Below are 17,078 nucleotides of genomic sequence, written 5' to 3'. Positions count from 1 at the left end.
TCCTAAAATACCCATTGTAATTCTAAAGTTGTAGAAGTGTTTAATTTCTTATAGGGAGAACTATGGTAAAACTATGTTGTAAAGTATTTTGCCGCAAGAAGAAAAATATAAGAAACCCAACAGTTTCAGATAAGTAGCAGAGAAATAGCTAGAAACTCTCAAAACACCAGCAGTAAAATTCTTTCTCTACTTTCCCATTGTGTACACAGTAAGATATTGAAACACTGAAATTTTATTATCTTACAACTGTAATAGAGGCTAGATTACATTACCAAGTGAGAGAAAGTCTTGAGACCACACTGTAAAGAATAAAGGGATTAAAATATTTGGACAGCAGGTACCCGATCTGCCTCTGACTCCCCATATTCCTGCATGGGGGCAGCTCTCCCAAATAGCAGGGAGCGCACCAGGGGTCAGCTCCACTCACAGGGGAGCAGAGATATGATTCATTTGGAGAAGGCAAGTGCTAATGTAGTTTAATGTATTATTTACATTGTCCCAGTTGTTTCGATTCTAGTATTTCCATTCATCTCCTTTTATCACATATCTGCCTGCACCTTCACGCAGTTCTCACAGTATGACAGCTCTTTGCTAAGCTTCATTTGGTGCAAAAGTTACAGACTTCAGCTGGCTACCAGTGAGAGGGCGGGAGTGCAGCTGCCAGAGATTGCTTCATGACTGACTTCATTGGAAGCACAAAGCTGATGACTGTTTGATTTGAATATCACATTCTGAATTTTGTGAGAATATAGATGTCTTTCCCGTACCATAGATTGATAAAGAAGGCAAAATTAACCTTGTCTGAATATTGTTGAACTCTACGTACATCTTCATTTTGTACTTCAAGGTGTTGAAGTCAACTCAGAGAAGTACACAGGGCATGCTCATATCCATTGATAGCCACTGGTATTTTGCTATTGACTATTTTGGGGTTAGCATTTATCAATTATCTTCAGGTATATGAATTTCCAGTGAGAATCAAGGAAAGGTCTATTGTTTGCTATACAGAACATCCATTTATTTTTACTTTTACAAAGAAGTTAGTTTGACCTGAAGTTAACTGAGGGTCTTTTTTGTATGAGATTGCAAACTGGCTTCTAATAGAACAGAAGATTCAGCCTTTGGTAAATTATCGCGCTGTTGCATTTCCTTTTTAGGAAGGAAATATATAGCAGCAATCCTATATCCCACTAATACACCAGTAATATCTCGTATATCAGTTATATATATATGTATGTGAGTGTGTGTACACAAACACATGAAGATGTAAGTGTAGCACGGGCTTTTGGTTCAATATTTTTCATTTCATTTATTTAAGTGCACATGTACCTGAAATGAATGAAAGATTAAAAGGAATTAATGCAAGTGTAAAGACAGTAATTTAAATGCTACAGTTACATTTATTCCTTTCTGTCATTAAAAAAACCAAATCAATCAAAGGAATCTAGAATTAGAATTATGTCCCTCAGACGGCCAGTGATAACATTGTACTGTTATTTCAGATAAACCTGCAGAAGAAGATGCGAGTCACTGGAGTTATAACTCAAGGTGCCAAGAGGATTGGAAGTCCAGAATATGTAAAATCTTACAAAATTGCATACAGTAATGATGGGAAGTCGTGGACAATGTACAAAGTAAAAGGCACAAATGAAGATATGGTAAGATTAAGTCATCTGTATATGCCTTATAGTTTAGCTGCCTTCAGAAGTATGAGGTATCTCTAGTAGATAAGCATAACTGCCTGACAGTATGATGTAGGTTGCCTTGCTGTTATTTTTATCTGGAAAACAAACAAACAAACAAAAAACAAAAAAAAAAAACCAAAAAATTCACACTTTCTGTCTGCTAAGAATTTCTCATACTTTAATTGATGGTTGTGTAAATATTATGTACGTCCCAAAGCTAGAATAATCCTGTTTATTGCACTTAAGTGATTTTCCTTTTAATTAGTTTACCAGCAATTAGTCATTACTGTTTTCAATTTAGTTTTGTTACATTGGCAGATTAGAGTTAACCCTTAAAAGCATAGAACCCATTCATCAGTGTTAATCTCTGTACTACACAAACAGTATCATCCAGTGGGAAGTATGTGTTTACAGTTTATAGTTAGCACTTATTTTTTATAGAGTTTTGCATACTAAGCAGCAAAAATCCCTTTACTCTGTAAGTTAAGATAGAACTAAGGCACTTTGCAGCATTAGACATAGTTTGCCTATTTGGAATTTAAAATACTGTGTGAAGAGGTATATAATGAGGGAAGAAAACAAAGTACAAGCATATCTGGTTCAAGCGAGGAGTGAAAAGAAGAATGCTTATAGGTTTAATTCTGCTTCCCCTGTGAGCAATGGGAGGGTTGCAGTGCACTTCAGAGGGAGTTGGTTCAGGTTCTTGAAGTAGAGGGAAAAAAAATAAATGTCAATCAGCATAAATAATTGCAGGCTAAATTGAATTGGGAATATTTAATACACTAATTAGAAAAGAAGACATAATTTAGTTGCATTAGTAGCTTCAGTTTCTAGGAATGACAAGAGAGAGGTCCTGATTCAGTGCAGGTGGCAAGCACATGCTGATGCAAGCCAATGGCAGTGTGTTTTGCTTAACAACTTGTATGCTGGGCACTAGAAATGATAAAACAGCCTCTATTTGGGAAAAAACTTGCAGAGAAATGTACAGGAAAGGTCAGAAGAACAACGCAGATATTTCTGAGACATGGAAATCAGCTGAACCTCCAGTAACCCTCCTGGCACATTTTTTATGAATATGTCTTTTTATCACAGGTGTTTCGTGGAAATGTGGACAACAACACGCCGTATGCTAACTCCTTCACGCCTCCAATTAAGTCGCAGTATGTACGGCTCTATCCTCAGGTGTGCAGAAGACACTGCACGTTGAGAATGGAACTTCTTGGCTGTGAACTGTCAGGTGGGTTTTCTGCAATCAACGCATCTCAGAAGTCAACCATCAAGCAGTGCATTTTTGTGCCTGAGGTCTAAACTGCGTGCAGTTTATTCCTGGTGAAATGCGGTTAGCAGAGCTGAGTTTACCCAGACAGTTACTTATCTTTTTTTTTTTTGTAAATTATATAAGCAGCAACACTTACCTAAATGATGTAAGTGACAATAGTTGCTTGCAGTAGGGCAGTAATAGTAGTAGGGTAATGTGGTAGCAGCCTAATAACACTTTGTAAATCTTTCTGTGCACATTGGCCTCCAATTACATGTGACCTAGAAAAGGTCATTTATAGCAGTTTTAATAACTATCAGCAGCTATCAGGACCCGTTATGTTACATACTAAGCAGACGTGAGACAGAGAGTCCTTAGCTCACAGTTACAGTCAGCACAGCCTAAAGCAGGTGCTGAAAATGTTTTCTGATTGCCGAAGCTGTTTGTGTAATGCTGTACAGCACAGTCACGGCAGAAGCAGGCATCAAAGCTGATCTGAGTAATTTCTCGTGGCTGCTGGGTGACCATGGCAATGTGCTGTGTGACATCCTCAGAGGGACAGGGGTGCTTCAGCTGCCATCAAGGACCACTCAAAGTGCAGTAAGATATATTTTGCTGGACTTCTTTAGTCAAGATTTCAGTTTAGATCTGTTTTGTGGATTTCTAGCAGAAGCAGGGATTGTGTCTCATTACAAAAAGTAAATGAACAAGTGGAGCCAATATAAACCCTCTTAAGTTTTGTAGTAACAGAATTTATAGCTCATAAATGTAAAGCCTGACCTCTAGCCACTCTCTGCAAGAATGATGTTCCCTTAAAAATTCAGTAAAGCATGTAAATTTTGTATCTTTTTCAAGAGATCAACCTTTTACCGGTGGGAGCGCTCCACTGAATTCATTTAAGAATGTTTTTTATGTGGTTGCCTGCTTACTGTACAAACAATACTCATCCAGTTCACGAATGATGTATCAAAACAGCTGGAGTTAAATAATTCTCCATCCTCTAGTGGCATCAAAACCAGATTCAGAAATGAAAAGTTAATGCATTAATCTCACTGTAACCCTTTTCCAATATAGATAGGTTTGAGAGTAAATAGAAAATTCTGTCTAGCTGCTTTAGTCTATTAGATTTTTTTTTTTAATGTCTTCCATTTCTGGAACCAGAGTTTAGAGTGAGTCCTTGCCAGAATGACCAGGAATTGTTTTGCTCAAAGAACTGTGAAAGCTACTGAAGTGAATTCATTTCAGTGGTCTCCTAACAGTTTCAAGGTCATCATTTCTTGGAACTGCAGGCAGCCAAGGCTCAGCAAAACAATTTCAATCTTACTGAAAGAAGAGTATAATTATATGTAATGACAGACTAATTCACTCTAATTCCAGGTGGTCTGTCTTAGGCAGAAAAACAGTTTGAGAGGTCTGGCTTCTCTAACAAGCCCTGGTGCTAGGGAAAAGAATCACTACTGAAGGGAGGGAGACTGTTTCACAGCACCAGATGATCACAAAAACTAATTATTTCTTAGGACAAACTTCAGCAAAATGTTCAATATAATCTGCTCTAGGCTCATAAATAGCTTTACTTACCAGGACCCATGGTCAGATTTTATTGAAAATCATGATCGGTGCATGTGGAGTTTGCCATCAATAAATTAGACATTAATTTTCAAGTCCCTGTGTTCCTGCCTTACTTGTGTTCTACACATCTCTGTGTTGTAAATCCCTTCCTTTCATAGAGTATTGATCTGGGGGGAGAAACAGATCACAGCTACTGTTTATTAGAGTACCTTTATTCACTAAGCTGTTATTAATAGTAGCATCAAGCTGTTGTTTTTAAAAACAGATAACTATTCACACAACACAGTCGCTTACTCATGCAATTCACTCTCACACTCAAAAATTTGCATATAGAAGGCTCTGCCTTCTTGCATACAGTCTGTGTCATGCACTGCTGGTGCTCATACTTGTTGGTGGCTATGTACCAATTCAGCAAATTCTTAGTGTTCTGACTTTGTCAGTTGTGGCAGAGGGATACCGGTCCCCAGAACTTAACCATCCTTGTGAGACTTAGAGCAGCTTCTGAGCATGTAATTTTCCTCTTTTTGGCATGTTGTTCCCTGGTAACTATTTCTCTACCCTGACAGTACCTATAGGTACTGTTCACACAAACTCATACACAAGGGGACTTTGTAACATATGCATTTAATACTAGATTCCCCTCTCCGTGTTCATCATCAGACTATCTAATCTGGAAAGGAATCCTATGTTCATTAATAGGAAGAAAATCCTTAAAATCTCTTGATTTTCCAGAAAAGAAAAATATCACAGTACTTAATCAAAACAAAATCTCCTTTGCCCTCAAACAATTGGGCTATTCTGCTTTTCCCAATACTGCATGAATCCTGGCCCAAGGCAAGATACATGTAGACCTTCGCATACAGATCCATAAGTGGTTTTGCCTCCACTGCATTGGATATTTAATATTTCCTTCTGGGGGTTTGAGAAACCTTGAAAGAAAAAGTAGATGAGGGGCAGGGTACAGAACAAGGACTGAAAAGTAAGATATTGTGCCCTCAGAAGAGTCAACAGAGAATAACTTTGTGTGGATTCTTTCAGTTTTCAGATGTTAATCCACACTTATTATTTCACTGCTCCTGTTTCATTGAGCTAGACCAAATAAGAAGTAACTGCAAACTTATACCTAGATGGGTTTAAACATACAGAGTTGTCAGATATCATTTATCACAGATGCTGATATCCAAAGCATCTCAAAGGTTTTGACACAAGATTTTCCACTGAGGATAGCCATAAGTATGTCTATATCAGCTCTCACTAAATATAACAGGTTGTAAAAATGGGAACAGAGATTGAATCCTTTCACAGGGACATTGCAAAGCAAATTTAAAGGTACAGTGTAGTGAAGAGGAGATGTCCTGGGGAGTCATGATAATTATTATAAATACACATCTATGAGGGATGACTATCTACAGACACAAAGTTTTGTACTAGTTTGATGATTCTGTCCTTGAGGTTATAGCTCACCCATCAAAACAAACAGTCATAGAAGCATAGAATCATTAGGGTTGAAAAAGACCTCTATGTTCATCAAGTCAAAGCATTAACACAACAATACTTTGTCTACTAAACCATGCCTTGAAGTGCTACATTTACACATCTTTTAAATACCTCCAGGGATGGTGACTCCACCACCTCTCTGGGCAGCCTCTTCCAATGCCTCACCACTCTTGCAGGAAAGAAATTTTTCCTAATACCCAATCTAAACCTCCCCTGACACAGCTTGAAGTCATTTCCTGTCATCTTACTGCTAGTAACTTGAGAGAAGAGACCAACACCCACCTCACTACAACCTCCTTTCAGGTAGTTGTAAAGAGCAATAAGGTCTCCCCTCAGCCCCCCCTTCTCCAGGCTAAACCCCCCCCAGCTCCCTCAGCCGCCCCCCAGCACACTTGTGCTCCAGACCCTGCCCCAGCCCCGCTGCCCTTCTCTGGACACGCTCCAGCCCCTCAAGGCCCTTCTTGTCCCGAGGGGCCCAAACCTGAGCCCAGTATTCAAGGTATGGCCTCACCAGTGCCGGGCACAGGGGCCCCATCCCTGCCCTGCTCCTGCTGGCCACACCAGTGCTGACACAAGCCCGGGGGCTGGTGGCCTCCTTGGCCACCCGGGCACTGCTGGCTCATGCCCAGCCGGCTGTCAGCCAGCACCCCCAGGGCCTTCTCCGCCGGGGACTTCCCAGCCCCTCGGCCCCAGGCCTGGGGCGTTGCCTGGGGTTGGTGTGACCCAAGTGAAGGACCCGGCACGTGGCCTTGTTAAACCTCATACACTTGGCCTTGGCCCATCGATCCAGCCTGCCCAGGTCCCTCTGCAGAGCCTTCCACCCTCAAGCAGATCAACACTCCTGCCCAACTTGGTGTCATCTGCAAACTCACTGAGGGCGCACTCGATACCCTCATCCAGATCATAGATAAAAATATTAAGCAAGACTGGCCCCAACACTGAGCCCTGGGGAACCCTGTTCGTGACCAGACATCAGCTGGGTTTAGCTCCATTCACAACTCCCTGGGCTCGGCCATCCAGCCAGTTTTTTACCCAGCAAAGAGTACACCCGTCCAAGCCAGGAGCCACCAGCTTCTCTAGGAGGATGCTGTGGGAGAGAGTGGCAAAGGCTTTGCCAAAGTCCAGGCAGACACATCCACAGCCTTTCCCTCACCCACCAGGCGGGTCCCTGGTCATAGGCGGAGACCAGGTTGGTCAGGCAGGACCTGCCTTTCATGAAGCCATGCTGGCTGGGCCTGATCCCCTGGTTGTCCTGCATGTGCCTGGTGCACGCACTCAAGATGTATCACTCCATAATCTCCCCTGGTACCCAGGTCAGGCTGAGAGGCCTGTAGTTCCCTGGATCCTCCTTCTGGCCCTTCTTGTAGGTGGGCACCACGATCTGGAAGCCTCCAGTCATCTGGGACCTCCCCTGTTAACCAGGACTGCTGGTAAATGATGGAGAGTGGCTTGGCGAGCTCCTCCGCCAGCTCCCTCAGTGCTCTCAGGCAGATCCCATCCGGCCCGAGAGACTTGTGAGTGTCCAGGTGGAGCAGCAGGTCGTAAACTGCTTCGTCCTGGATTATGGGCAGTTTGTTCTGCTCCCTGTCTCTGCCTTCCAGCTCCAGGGGCTGAATACCCTGGGGGTTACTGGTCTAACCATTATCCAACTGAGACAAAGAAGGTATTTAGTATCTCCGCCTTTTTCTTATCCTCAGTGGCAATGTTGCTCTCCATGTCCAATAGAGGATGGAGATTCTCTTTGATTCTCTTTTGATGTTAATATATTTGTAAAAAGATTTTTTATTATCCCTTACAGCAATGGCCAGGTTGAGTTCTAGCTGGGCTTTTGCTTGCCTAATTTCTCCCTGCAAGATCTAACGAGGTCTCTGTACTCTTCTTGTGTTATCTGCCCCCTCTTGTAACAGGGTGCCATAGGAGCAGGGAATCGACCGGGTCTGCTGTTGCTCTCTGTGACACAGCACTAAGACATTGTTCTGCCACCAGTTTTCATCTCTTCTGGTTTTCATGGTTCTTCTCATTTTCTCCTGTTACTTCTAACTGTCTTCCTCCTCCCCTTGGGGCAGTGGAGAAGGAAGGCAAGTGTAAAATCCCATTAACGCATGCACGCATGCACAGACGCACAAGCAGACACATCTGTTGTTTCATAAATCAATAATAATACTCAAAAAAGATAGAACCATTTTTGATGGATTGGACCAGCACTGAAAAACAGTTTTGACAACCCATGTTTTTGTGTCAGGAACCTCCTTCAGATGCCTCAGATTAAACATTCCTGCTGACAGCACTTGTGATCCTGGAGTGATACTTCAGAATTTAATAATAAGCAAAGTCCTTCTCTAAAGCAACAGATGAGTCGTACTCATTTGTGCTATCAATTGCTCCCTCCTATTCTGAGGAAAATTGTTTTGTTGTTTTGAACTAGGTAGTTCATTCTACAGACAAGGCTGTGCAATTTCCATTTGTGCCCTGAGAATCAGTTCTGAAAGTTTTGCTTTATTTTTCAAAAATTAACTCTCCTTTCTCTTTATTTTTAATTGAATATGAAACATTTCAGTATTTCAAATGTTAAATACAGTTGTTACTACATTAAAGACCATATTATTATTATCTGTCTCTGGTAATATGCGTTTGCTCCTGCTGTTATACTCCCCACGAAGGGCCTGGTCTTACCTTCCTGATTTGAATGCCTAATAATTCCACTTAATTCTGTGTGTTAAACCTATGGGAGAAACAGAAAGTAGAATCTGACCTAAAGGTTTTTGTTAATAATATCAAAGAAACTAAAAAAGGATCAGGTCTTTAAATCTCAGTAAACATACTGTGGAGGAAATGGACTTTCAAGAAAAGGGGAACCAGCTTTGATATCTAGCTCAAATAAAGTGAAAAAAAAAAAAAAAAAACCAAAATAAAAACTTTGAAGGAGTTTTAAGTGGTCACACAGTGCTCTGGTTCTATCAAGAGACACCAGCTGAGTAGGGTCATGGAGCCAGCAGGAAAGCCTTCACAACTTACGTGTGTACTTTAAGAAACACAGCTGGTAACTCAGCAAATGATTACCTGAAAGGAACCAGCTCAGCAAAGTGGGATGTGAGTGTCAGGTGGAAAAACTCTGTTTTCCCAGTAACACCTAAAGTCAGGGTTCTCTGCATTCACAGTGATGATGTGCTCCTTGCAAAACCAGGAATGTTAGATCCTGAGCATACTCTCACTCAATGAGTTAGAGTATGTTGAAATATTATTTGCAATTTAATTGTGTTTATTCAACTATGGAAATAAGTAGGTACACCAAATTTGTGAAGTGAAAACTCTGGGACAACTGCACGTATGCTGGGGTAGGAAGGAAATAAAACTTCTTCTTTTTACATTCCCATCTCCCTCTTTCACCTTTTCTTCAAACAACCATCAAACATTACTCCACCGAGCCATACATCCACCTTTCCTGACCTCTTAGCAGCCCTCTCACTCTCAGACACTTGACCTGCCTCTCTTTTCCACATGGTTTTTAAATCCTAAAACCATGCAGCTCATTTACATCCCTTGGCTTCCAGTACTGTTGTTGCAGCACTGTTGTCAAAGGGTGTCTCTCCTGTTGTCAGATTGCTTCTTCTCTCTTCTGGGTTCAAATGCATTTTCTGTGTTCCCAGTGTAAAATAGCAAGGCAAAGGAACATCAAGTAACTTACCTTTTTTTTTTTCCCCTGAGCATGCAAAAGAGAAAGGAGAAGCCCAATTTCTATCTTCTGCTACAATCAAAGTAACTCAGTGATGTGGGACATCCACCTGGTTTAAACAAATAAGCCTGTAACGCTCGATTTCTCCTAAGTGATTATCTCCTACTACTCTCCCTCCTTCACAATTGTTTTTCTGTAGCCTTCTACTGTCAGTGGGTGTTGGGGCTTTCTAAGTTTTTGGCTAGGTGTCAGGCAATTCAAAAGTGTAGAAGGATCAGTGCTTGTTGACACTTTACTTCAGCAGTGGTTTTAAGAAAAATTAATGTTTCCTCAGTAAGCAAACACATGGTTGATGTGATATGGAATAAAAGCATGATAAAATTGAACTGAATGGGAGAAACAATAGCAAGCTGCTGGACAGGAAAATAAAACCAAGATAAGAAGAGGCGAAAGTAATCTTTTCTGTTTGTTTGCCTTCATAAATTTATGCCAGGATAAAATACATTGAATTCTCTATCTTGTTTTTGATTCTTCCAAGGTACTATTGAAATAAAGTGTCTTGAATTGGCTATTTTTTCATTTGTTTGTTTGCAAGTTCCTCCAACTATAGTCTTGATTGAAGCCTTTTCTTCGAGAATTGCTAGTTTTCTTTTCCATAACTGAAAACCTAAACTACCTACAGAGATAAGTAGGTAGTGTCACAGATCTTATTTTGCTGTTCCAGGTTGCTCTGAACCCCTGGGGATGAAATCAGGACATATACAGGACTACCAAATTACTGCCTCCAGTGTTTTCCGAACACTCAACATGGACATGTTTGCTTGGGAGCCCAGGAAAGCCCGGCTGGACAAGCAAGGCAAAGTTAATGCCTGGACCTCTGGCCACAATGACCAGTCACAGTGGTTGCAGGTAAAGTTTCACATAGGTTTTCCCAAATGTTTATCTTCTTTGTGTTTGAGGTATGGGGAAAGTTGACTGGTTTAGGATTATATTCATATTCTTCAGCTTCTGAGTGTAACCGTCTCAACTCTGCCACATGTTGATGATGAAGCTATGAAAACCCACACAGATCTTCATGTCCTTGGTACCTCAGAAAACCCTGCTCAGGGAAACCTTCTCCTCCACTAGCCAAACCTTAGGAGTTGCTCAGTAGCCATGAATTTTCTTTGTTAATGGGCACAAATCGTAGCTGCAGATCTGTTCCACTGGCTTCTTCAGTTTTGTTGAGAGAGATTATATTTTTTCCCCCTTCTGACCTTCCAAAGCTCCCTGGAAAAGCATATTTACTTCAGCTTTGTGCACATTAGCAAATCTGGCCCATAGAAATTATCATTGTCTAATTGACACTGCTCAAAATTACCTTCCTACATTGCTCTGAAACTGCAAAGACTGATTCAGTACTTGAAATCATTATAAAGCTGTGCACAGGGATTGTTTTCAGTCTGGGAGTGATTTATACAAGTTAGTAGTACACTAATGTGAAAGATTGCAATAAATCACTGGTATGGAAGCCTATTTGACCAATCACTGACACATTTACATTTTTTGAACTGTTGAAAATAGCAGTGTTTTGAGTTAGCTGCCAGTTTGCAGTGCAGTTCTCAGTGGGAAGCCTCAATGTCACTAGATGTGGCTACTAACCCCCTGCAATCTTTTCACATATAAATTATGACAGATTAGCTTTTTTACCTAGAGTTGCTAAGCAATTTAGCAATACAATTACTATCTTTTCTCCAAGTTTACACATGTAATGAAAGGAAGGAGCAGTTGCCTTGTCTATGGAACTTTCAGATAACAGAAGATCCTGGAGTTTGCTGAAAGTTATTTAGAGCAGCTTGTTGGAACAGCAGTTAGTAACTTCTGGAGAAGAGGAAGATTTTAGTGCTTGTTTTACAGTGGAGAAGCAGGTGAAACTGTTTCTCCACATAAGAGAGGCGGTTGTATCATATTTAGCCCCATCAGTGATACCAAGAAACAAAGGGTGTGCAGAGACTCCACAGAAATATCCTTGTTATATTATTCCTCCTGTGGGTGACAGTGGATTTAATTAACTACAGGTGGAAGGGGCTGCAGAGTTAATTCTTATATTCTGAAATTTTCCATTCTGTTCTAAGCTGTGCTATACTTGAACCTACCTGAACATGCAAATTGAATCTGACCACTTGCACAGTCTCTGCAAGTCCTTGAAGTATCAGGCGTATTTTTTTAAATCTGGTCAAAATAAAATTGTGAAGAAATATTAATCTTTTATTTCATTTGTTTTATGGCTATAAGTTCAGTAACTTCAGAAGAATATGACCAATTTTCCCTTTTCTGAAAGTCATTAGTCTTACAATATTTTTCCATAAACGTAGGATAAAATTTTTTGCTTTTAAAAAAAATGGTGATATTAAAACCACTTGTTTTTTCAGTGCTTAAACTCGTTGTTAACTTCTTCTGTAGGCTGATTGTTTTGAATTCAGTCCACAAGTAGAGATGGGCTCACATGCTTCAAGTCTAGGTAACGATTCTGTAAGAAAGACATGCCAGTCATTTAAATTCATCCATTCCTCATTGTTCTTTTTGCCTTTTTTTTCTTTAAAACAGAGTTTTGTATTGTTACATTTTAACACACTGACTGCAATTTTATCGTCATGCTGCTTTCATAGAGTTTAGTCAAAACATATTTGTAAGAAAAAGCTGTGAAAGCAAACATATTTGTATGCCCTTTTCCCTCAGCAATTACATATTATGAGGAATGATCCCAATAACAATTCCATGGTATCCTAAAATGGGTTTAAAATAAGACATAGACTTCTGGATTTTGCTAAAGTAGCTGACCTACCAATATGATACTTCACAGTGTTAGTTTCCATGCCTTTTGAGTTTTCTCCACATGCCTTATTTGGTTTACCTTCTATAATTTTTACTAGAAAGCCTATAAAATTGGGTAAAAGCCTACTGAATGCCTTTAAAAATTATTGTTGTAGTATGTGGTGTACAGATGACTTGAAGAGATCTGTTCTGATTTACGGTTATTTTGGGGGATGCACGCCCAAATGCCATTGCTATCAACTGTTCCTCTGTTTAAAAGCTTGCGTGCTGACACATATCTCAGAGCACCTGCTGTGATAATGGGTGCTGAGATGTGATGTTTGCATCATGTGCATAGATGCTACTTGCTACTTATGGGCAGTTCACAGCCCTTTTGGGTGAATCCTAGAGATAGATAAATTCTCCTCTGTCATGAGCTGGGGTTGTTTTGCTCAGTTTTCTGTCAAAAAGGAAAATGCTGAAACTTCCATGTATTTAAAAATGCAGCCATTAACAAATATGCTCTTTGTTTTAAAGTGTTCTGGATTGCTACATTCACAATTTAGCTCCAGAGGGTGGGAGTATGAAGTATTATGTGGCTCCACACACAGATTATGTAATTTCACATTCAAGAATACACACCTTATTGGTGCTGCCATTGTTTAAAAATGTGTTGTGAACTAGACTCTGCTCACTCAGGAACTCCAGGTTCCCCACACAACACTCCTTTACACCAAACACCATCCTTAGTACTGGAAGAAAGGATTTTTGTGTTGTGGGGGAGAAATTAATGAGATTAGGTGACCAAAATCATACTTTTCCAACTCAGTCATAATCTGGGTCTGAATTCTCCCATATGCTTGCCCAAGTGTGTCGTGGTTTTAGCTGGAATAGAGTGAATTTTCTTCAGTGTAGCTGGTACAGAGCTGTGTTTCAGATTTAGTATGAGAATAATGTTGATAACACGCTGATGTTAGTTGTTGCTGGGTAGCACTTACACTAGTCAAGGACTTTTCCAGCCTCCCATGCTCTGCCGGGTACACAAGAAGCTGGGAGGGGAGGGGGTACAGCCAAGGTAGCTGGTCCGAACTGGCTGAAGGGATACTCCATATCATATGACGTCATGACCAGTTTATTAGCTGGGGGGAGTTGGCCAGCGGAAGCAGCAACTCCGGCTCAAGGACTGGTGGCATCAGTGGGCGGGTGAGTGGTAAGTGGTTGCCTCACTTGTTGTTTGGGGGATTTTTCCCGTCCTCCCGAGGTTTCACCTGTCTTTTTCTCTCTCGTTATTTTCCTTTTATTATTATTATTATCATTATTGTCATTACTACTACTACTACTATTACTGCTTTATTTTAAGTATTAAACTGTTCTTATCTCAACCCATGAGTTTGCTTACTTTGGCCCTTCCTATTCTCTCCTCCATCCCGCAGGGGTGGTGGGAGTGAGCAAGCAGCTGCATGGTGTTTGATTGCTGACTGGGGCAGAAACACGACAAAGGGTATCCCTACCACTCCTTTAAATATGATGCTGCAGAAGTCATGTCAATTACCTGGCCTAATTCATAGCACAGGAGCTTCCATTAACTTAGGAAACTTGCCTCTTTAGTGCCTCTTTACTCATTGCAGTTGAAATCTATGCAATTTGGTGATACAGAATAACAGAGCTGTTCAGGTTTGGTATGAAATCTATTGTAAATAATCAGTTCCGGCAGCTCTCTGTGCTCCTGAATACTTTTCTTTAGGGATTCGCTTCCTTTTGGAGACACCTCTGTGAAATTATCTGAATGAGGGTAAAACTGAAGACTGGGGGGAGGTGGGAAAGTGAAATGAAAACAAAAAAAAGTAATGGTTTGCTTCCAGTAATTATGTATAAAATTGCCATAAACTAAGCAAGGTAAAGAATTTTAGGTTAATTACTAAGAAAAAAAAGAAAAGCCTAAACCTCACTTTCCTTCAAGGCAGTCCCTTTCTCTCATTACTTTGATTTGCTTGCCAGCATCATTTGCTACCTTGAATCAGTTCACTGGCTTTTCCCAGGATCTCTTGCTGAACTACCATGACCAGGTTGCTCTGCCAGTTTGGGGAGTGCTTCTGCACAACCCAGGACTGCCATTCCAGCAGGTCTCCCCACTTCCCATTGCTTCAGTTATTTGACTCTAAAGGAAGTGTTAAAGTACTTCCCACCTTATGCCCAGAACGAGGCACTGAGGCTATAAAGGTTATTGAAAATTATTCCTATTGATCTTTCAGATGCTTGGTGACTGCTCTTGTAAACAGATTTTCTCCATTCTGTATCCCATTTACCTAGCCGAGAGTATCATTCAAAAGAATAAACATTTTCCTCAAAATCCATTCCCAATCTATTACTGATTTTCTGCAGTCATAAATTATGAAATCAGGACAGCAGCTTAAACTCCCTTCTTTCTATTTACTGTTAGTTAAGTTTTGGTGTTTGAAAATATTTCCTTTTTTTCTGCTAGATTGGCAGATGCCATATCCGTCATTGTATTGATTTCCCACTCTCTCTCACTGCCCAATAGGGGCAGCAACAGCTTGTACTTTAATGTTTTTGCTTGTTTGTCCTTTGCCCACTGCTTCAGCACGTAATTTCTCTGATGCTGTTTCTCTGTTCTACCATCCTCTGCAATATTCCTTGGAGATGAGACATCTCAGTTTGTTTGGTGTCTCCAGGTAGTCGGAGCTTTCTTCTCCCCACAACCATCTGCTTTGCATAAATTCTTTTGTATGTTATCCTAGTTCTAACTTTCTAACTGTACATAGGTATTGGTAGTATTTTATCTTAAAACCAGTGACATTCTGGGGTTTTTCAAGGCCTGTATCTCTACAGAGCACAGCTGGATGGAAAGGATGTCCATCTTGGAAGCCTGCTGAGGTTCTTTTTACATCTCCATATTATCTTTAGGTCACCAGCAGTGCTGTAATAGCTTTGTGTTTCTAGTTGTACTTGAAACTTTAAAACAGTTTACTCACTGCAAAAATAACTTTCATCTGGTGCTTAGCTTGTATTTTGCTGCAAAGCTAGTGGAATGTTCTTCAGCCTGGTGTGCGTGAGTGATAAACCTAGTACAGTTTATCCACAGTTCTTTATTAAATAGTTACCGTTGAGCTCAGACGATTTAAGAAATCACCCTTCCACTAAACTGTAGAGTGAAGCAACAAGCAATGTCTTATTCTAATGTTTATCTTGCTGATTGCCTGTGATGGAAATAGCTAAGCACTGTTAGGGAAAAGCCAGTTGCTGATAAACAGCAGATCCTTTGAGGAGTGCCAAAGCAACCGTTACATATATACCTATACATTTTTAAAATGTGATGACTGCCAGTAGTATAATATATTTGGGTTGGGTATTTTCCTACCAACCTCATCTCCAGTATTCGACAATATTACTGAGATTTTTCATCAACACCATTAGAAAGTAGTTGTCTCAGCACAATTTAATACATGATCATCTTTTTTACTTCACAAAGTCTCTTGTTTGGAATCAAAGGTAAAATTGTATTCCAAATATTTATCCACTTTTTGTTATATAGATGGAAAACCATCTCTATCTACAAAGTGTCATGCCATCATAGGATCTACGTATCTTCATTGTCTAGCATTTATTTAGAGTGTTTAAGCTTCTAAGTGATCAAATGAGTGCGTTGTTATTTAAAGGCTAAACCTGACCCAGTTCTACTCAGTTTTTCCTGTAGAGTACTGTTACAGGAAGTAGACTTTGTGCTACGTTTCTCCAGTATTTACAAAACTTCATAGTGGTACGCGTTGTGCTTTGTACCACCAACACAAGTCATCTGAAATTGTTTAAATACTAAGATAAATGAGGATTAGGACAAGACAGAGGGTAACCATGCCTAATGCTGTATCAGCTCCAGCAGCCTCCTGCAGAGCACAACTAACATGAACCTAGAGAGACAACCCAGACCATTTTTTAGATGTCACTAACTTATTGGCTATATAACCTGATGCAAAGAGACTAAACTACAGTAATTTTTTATTTTACAGATTCTATATATACCATTTACATATGCAATTTATAGATATCTTAAAATATCTACTTCTAATTATTTGCTTAGGCTCCTTATAGAGTCAATGAAAGAGGACAGCATTATCAGAGCATAACTCATCCTGCTCTAAGTGTCTTAAGCTTCCTGTTATGAATCACCCTGGATATATGCCTTTACTCTGTTAGCCACGATGATAGACAATCAGCTTAAACTAGAAGATGAATTTTTGAGTTATGGAAGTTATGTGAGGTGAATCCTTACCTTTTTAATATGGGAAGAGAACATTATTTTTCATCTCATATTGGTTAGCTGAACTTATTTTAATGTTGATGTTCATTCTGTCACTAATGAAAAGGAATGTTGTTTCCTTTCTCTCATGTGCTATTTGCTTCTCATCTATTATTGCACCTGCCTCTTTCTCCCATTTTCTGTTGTATTCACCGGTTCATTTGTAATGAATTCTGCAGAGGCATATTAGATAGGAAATCACTATACTGTAGGCTTGTCTCTATTCTTAAAACAACTCATAAGGATAAAATTGTGTGGATCATTTAATTATCTTTTGAATTTTGTTGT

General features: G+C 40.0%; 1 protein-coding gene across 3 annotated transcripts in view; it reads left to right on the top strand.

Annotated features, from left to right (window-relative positions):
- EDIL3 (EGF like repeats and discoidin domains 3) overlaps positions 1-17,078 on the top strand; it is a 259,990-nt gene that overhangs the window by 198,604 nt on the left and 44,308 nt on the right. For all 3 annotated transcript variants that reach the window (XM_064438134.1, XM_064438131.1, XM_064438133.1), the window contains 3 exons: positions 1,503-1,658; positions 2,778-2,922; positions 10,407-10,591. In XM_064438134.1, coding sequence (XP_064294204.1) covers positions 1,503-1,658; positions 2,778-2,922; positions 10,407-10,591 — 486 coding nt within the window. The remainder of the gene's footprint in view (positions 1-1,502; positions 1,659-2,777; positions 2,923-10,406; positions 10,592-17,078) is intronic.

Source organism: Phalacrocorax carbo, chromosome Z (assembly GCF_963921805.1).
Source record: "Phalacrocorax carbo chromosome Z, bPhaCar2.1, whole genome shotgun sequence".
Taxonomy (NCBI): Eukaryota; Metazoa; Chordata; class Aves; order Suliformes; family Phalacrocoracidae; genus Phalacrocorax; species Phalacrocorax carbo.
The sequence above is the reverse complement of the archived record's forward strand: the minus strand, read 5'-3'. Positions and strand labels throughout refer to the sequence as shown.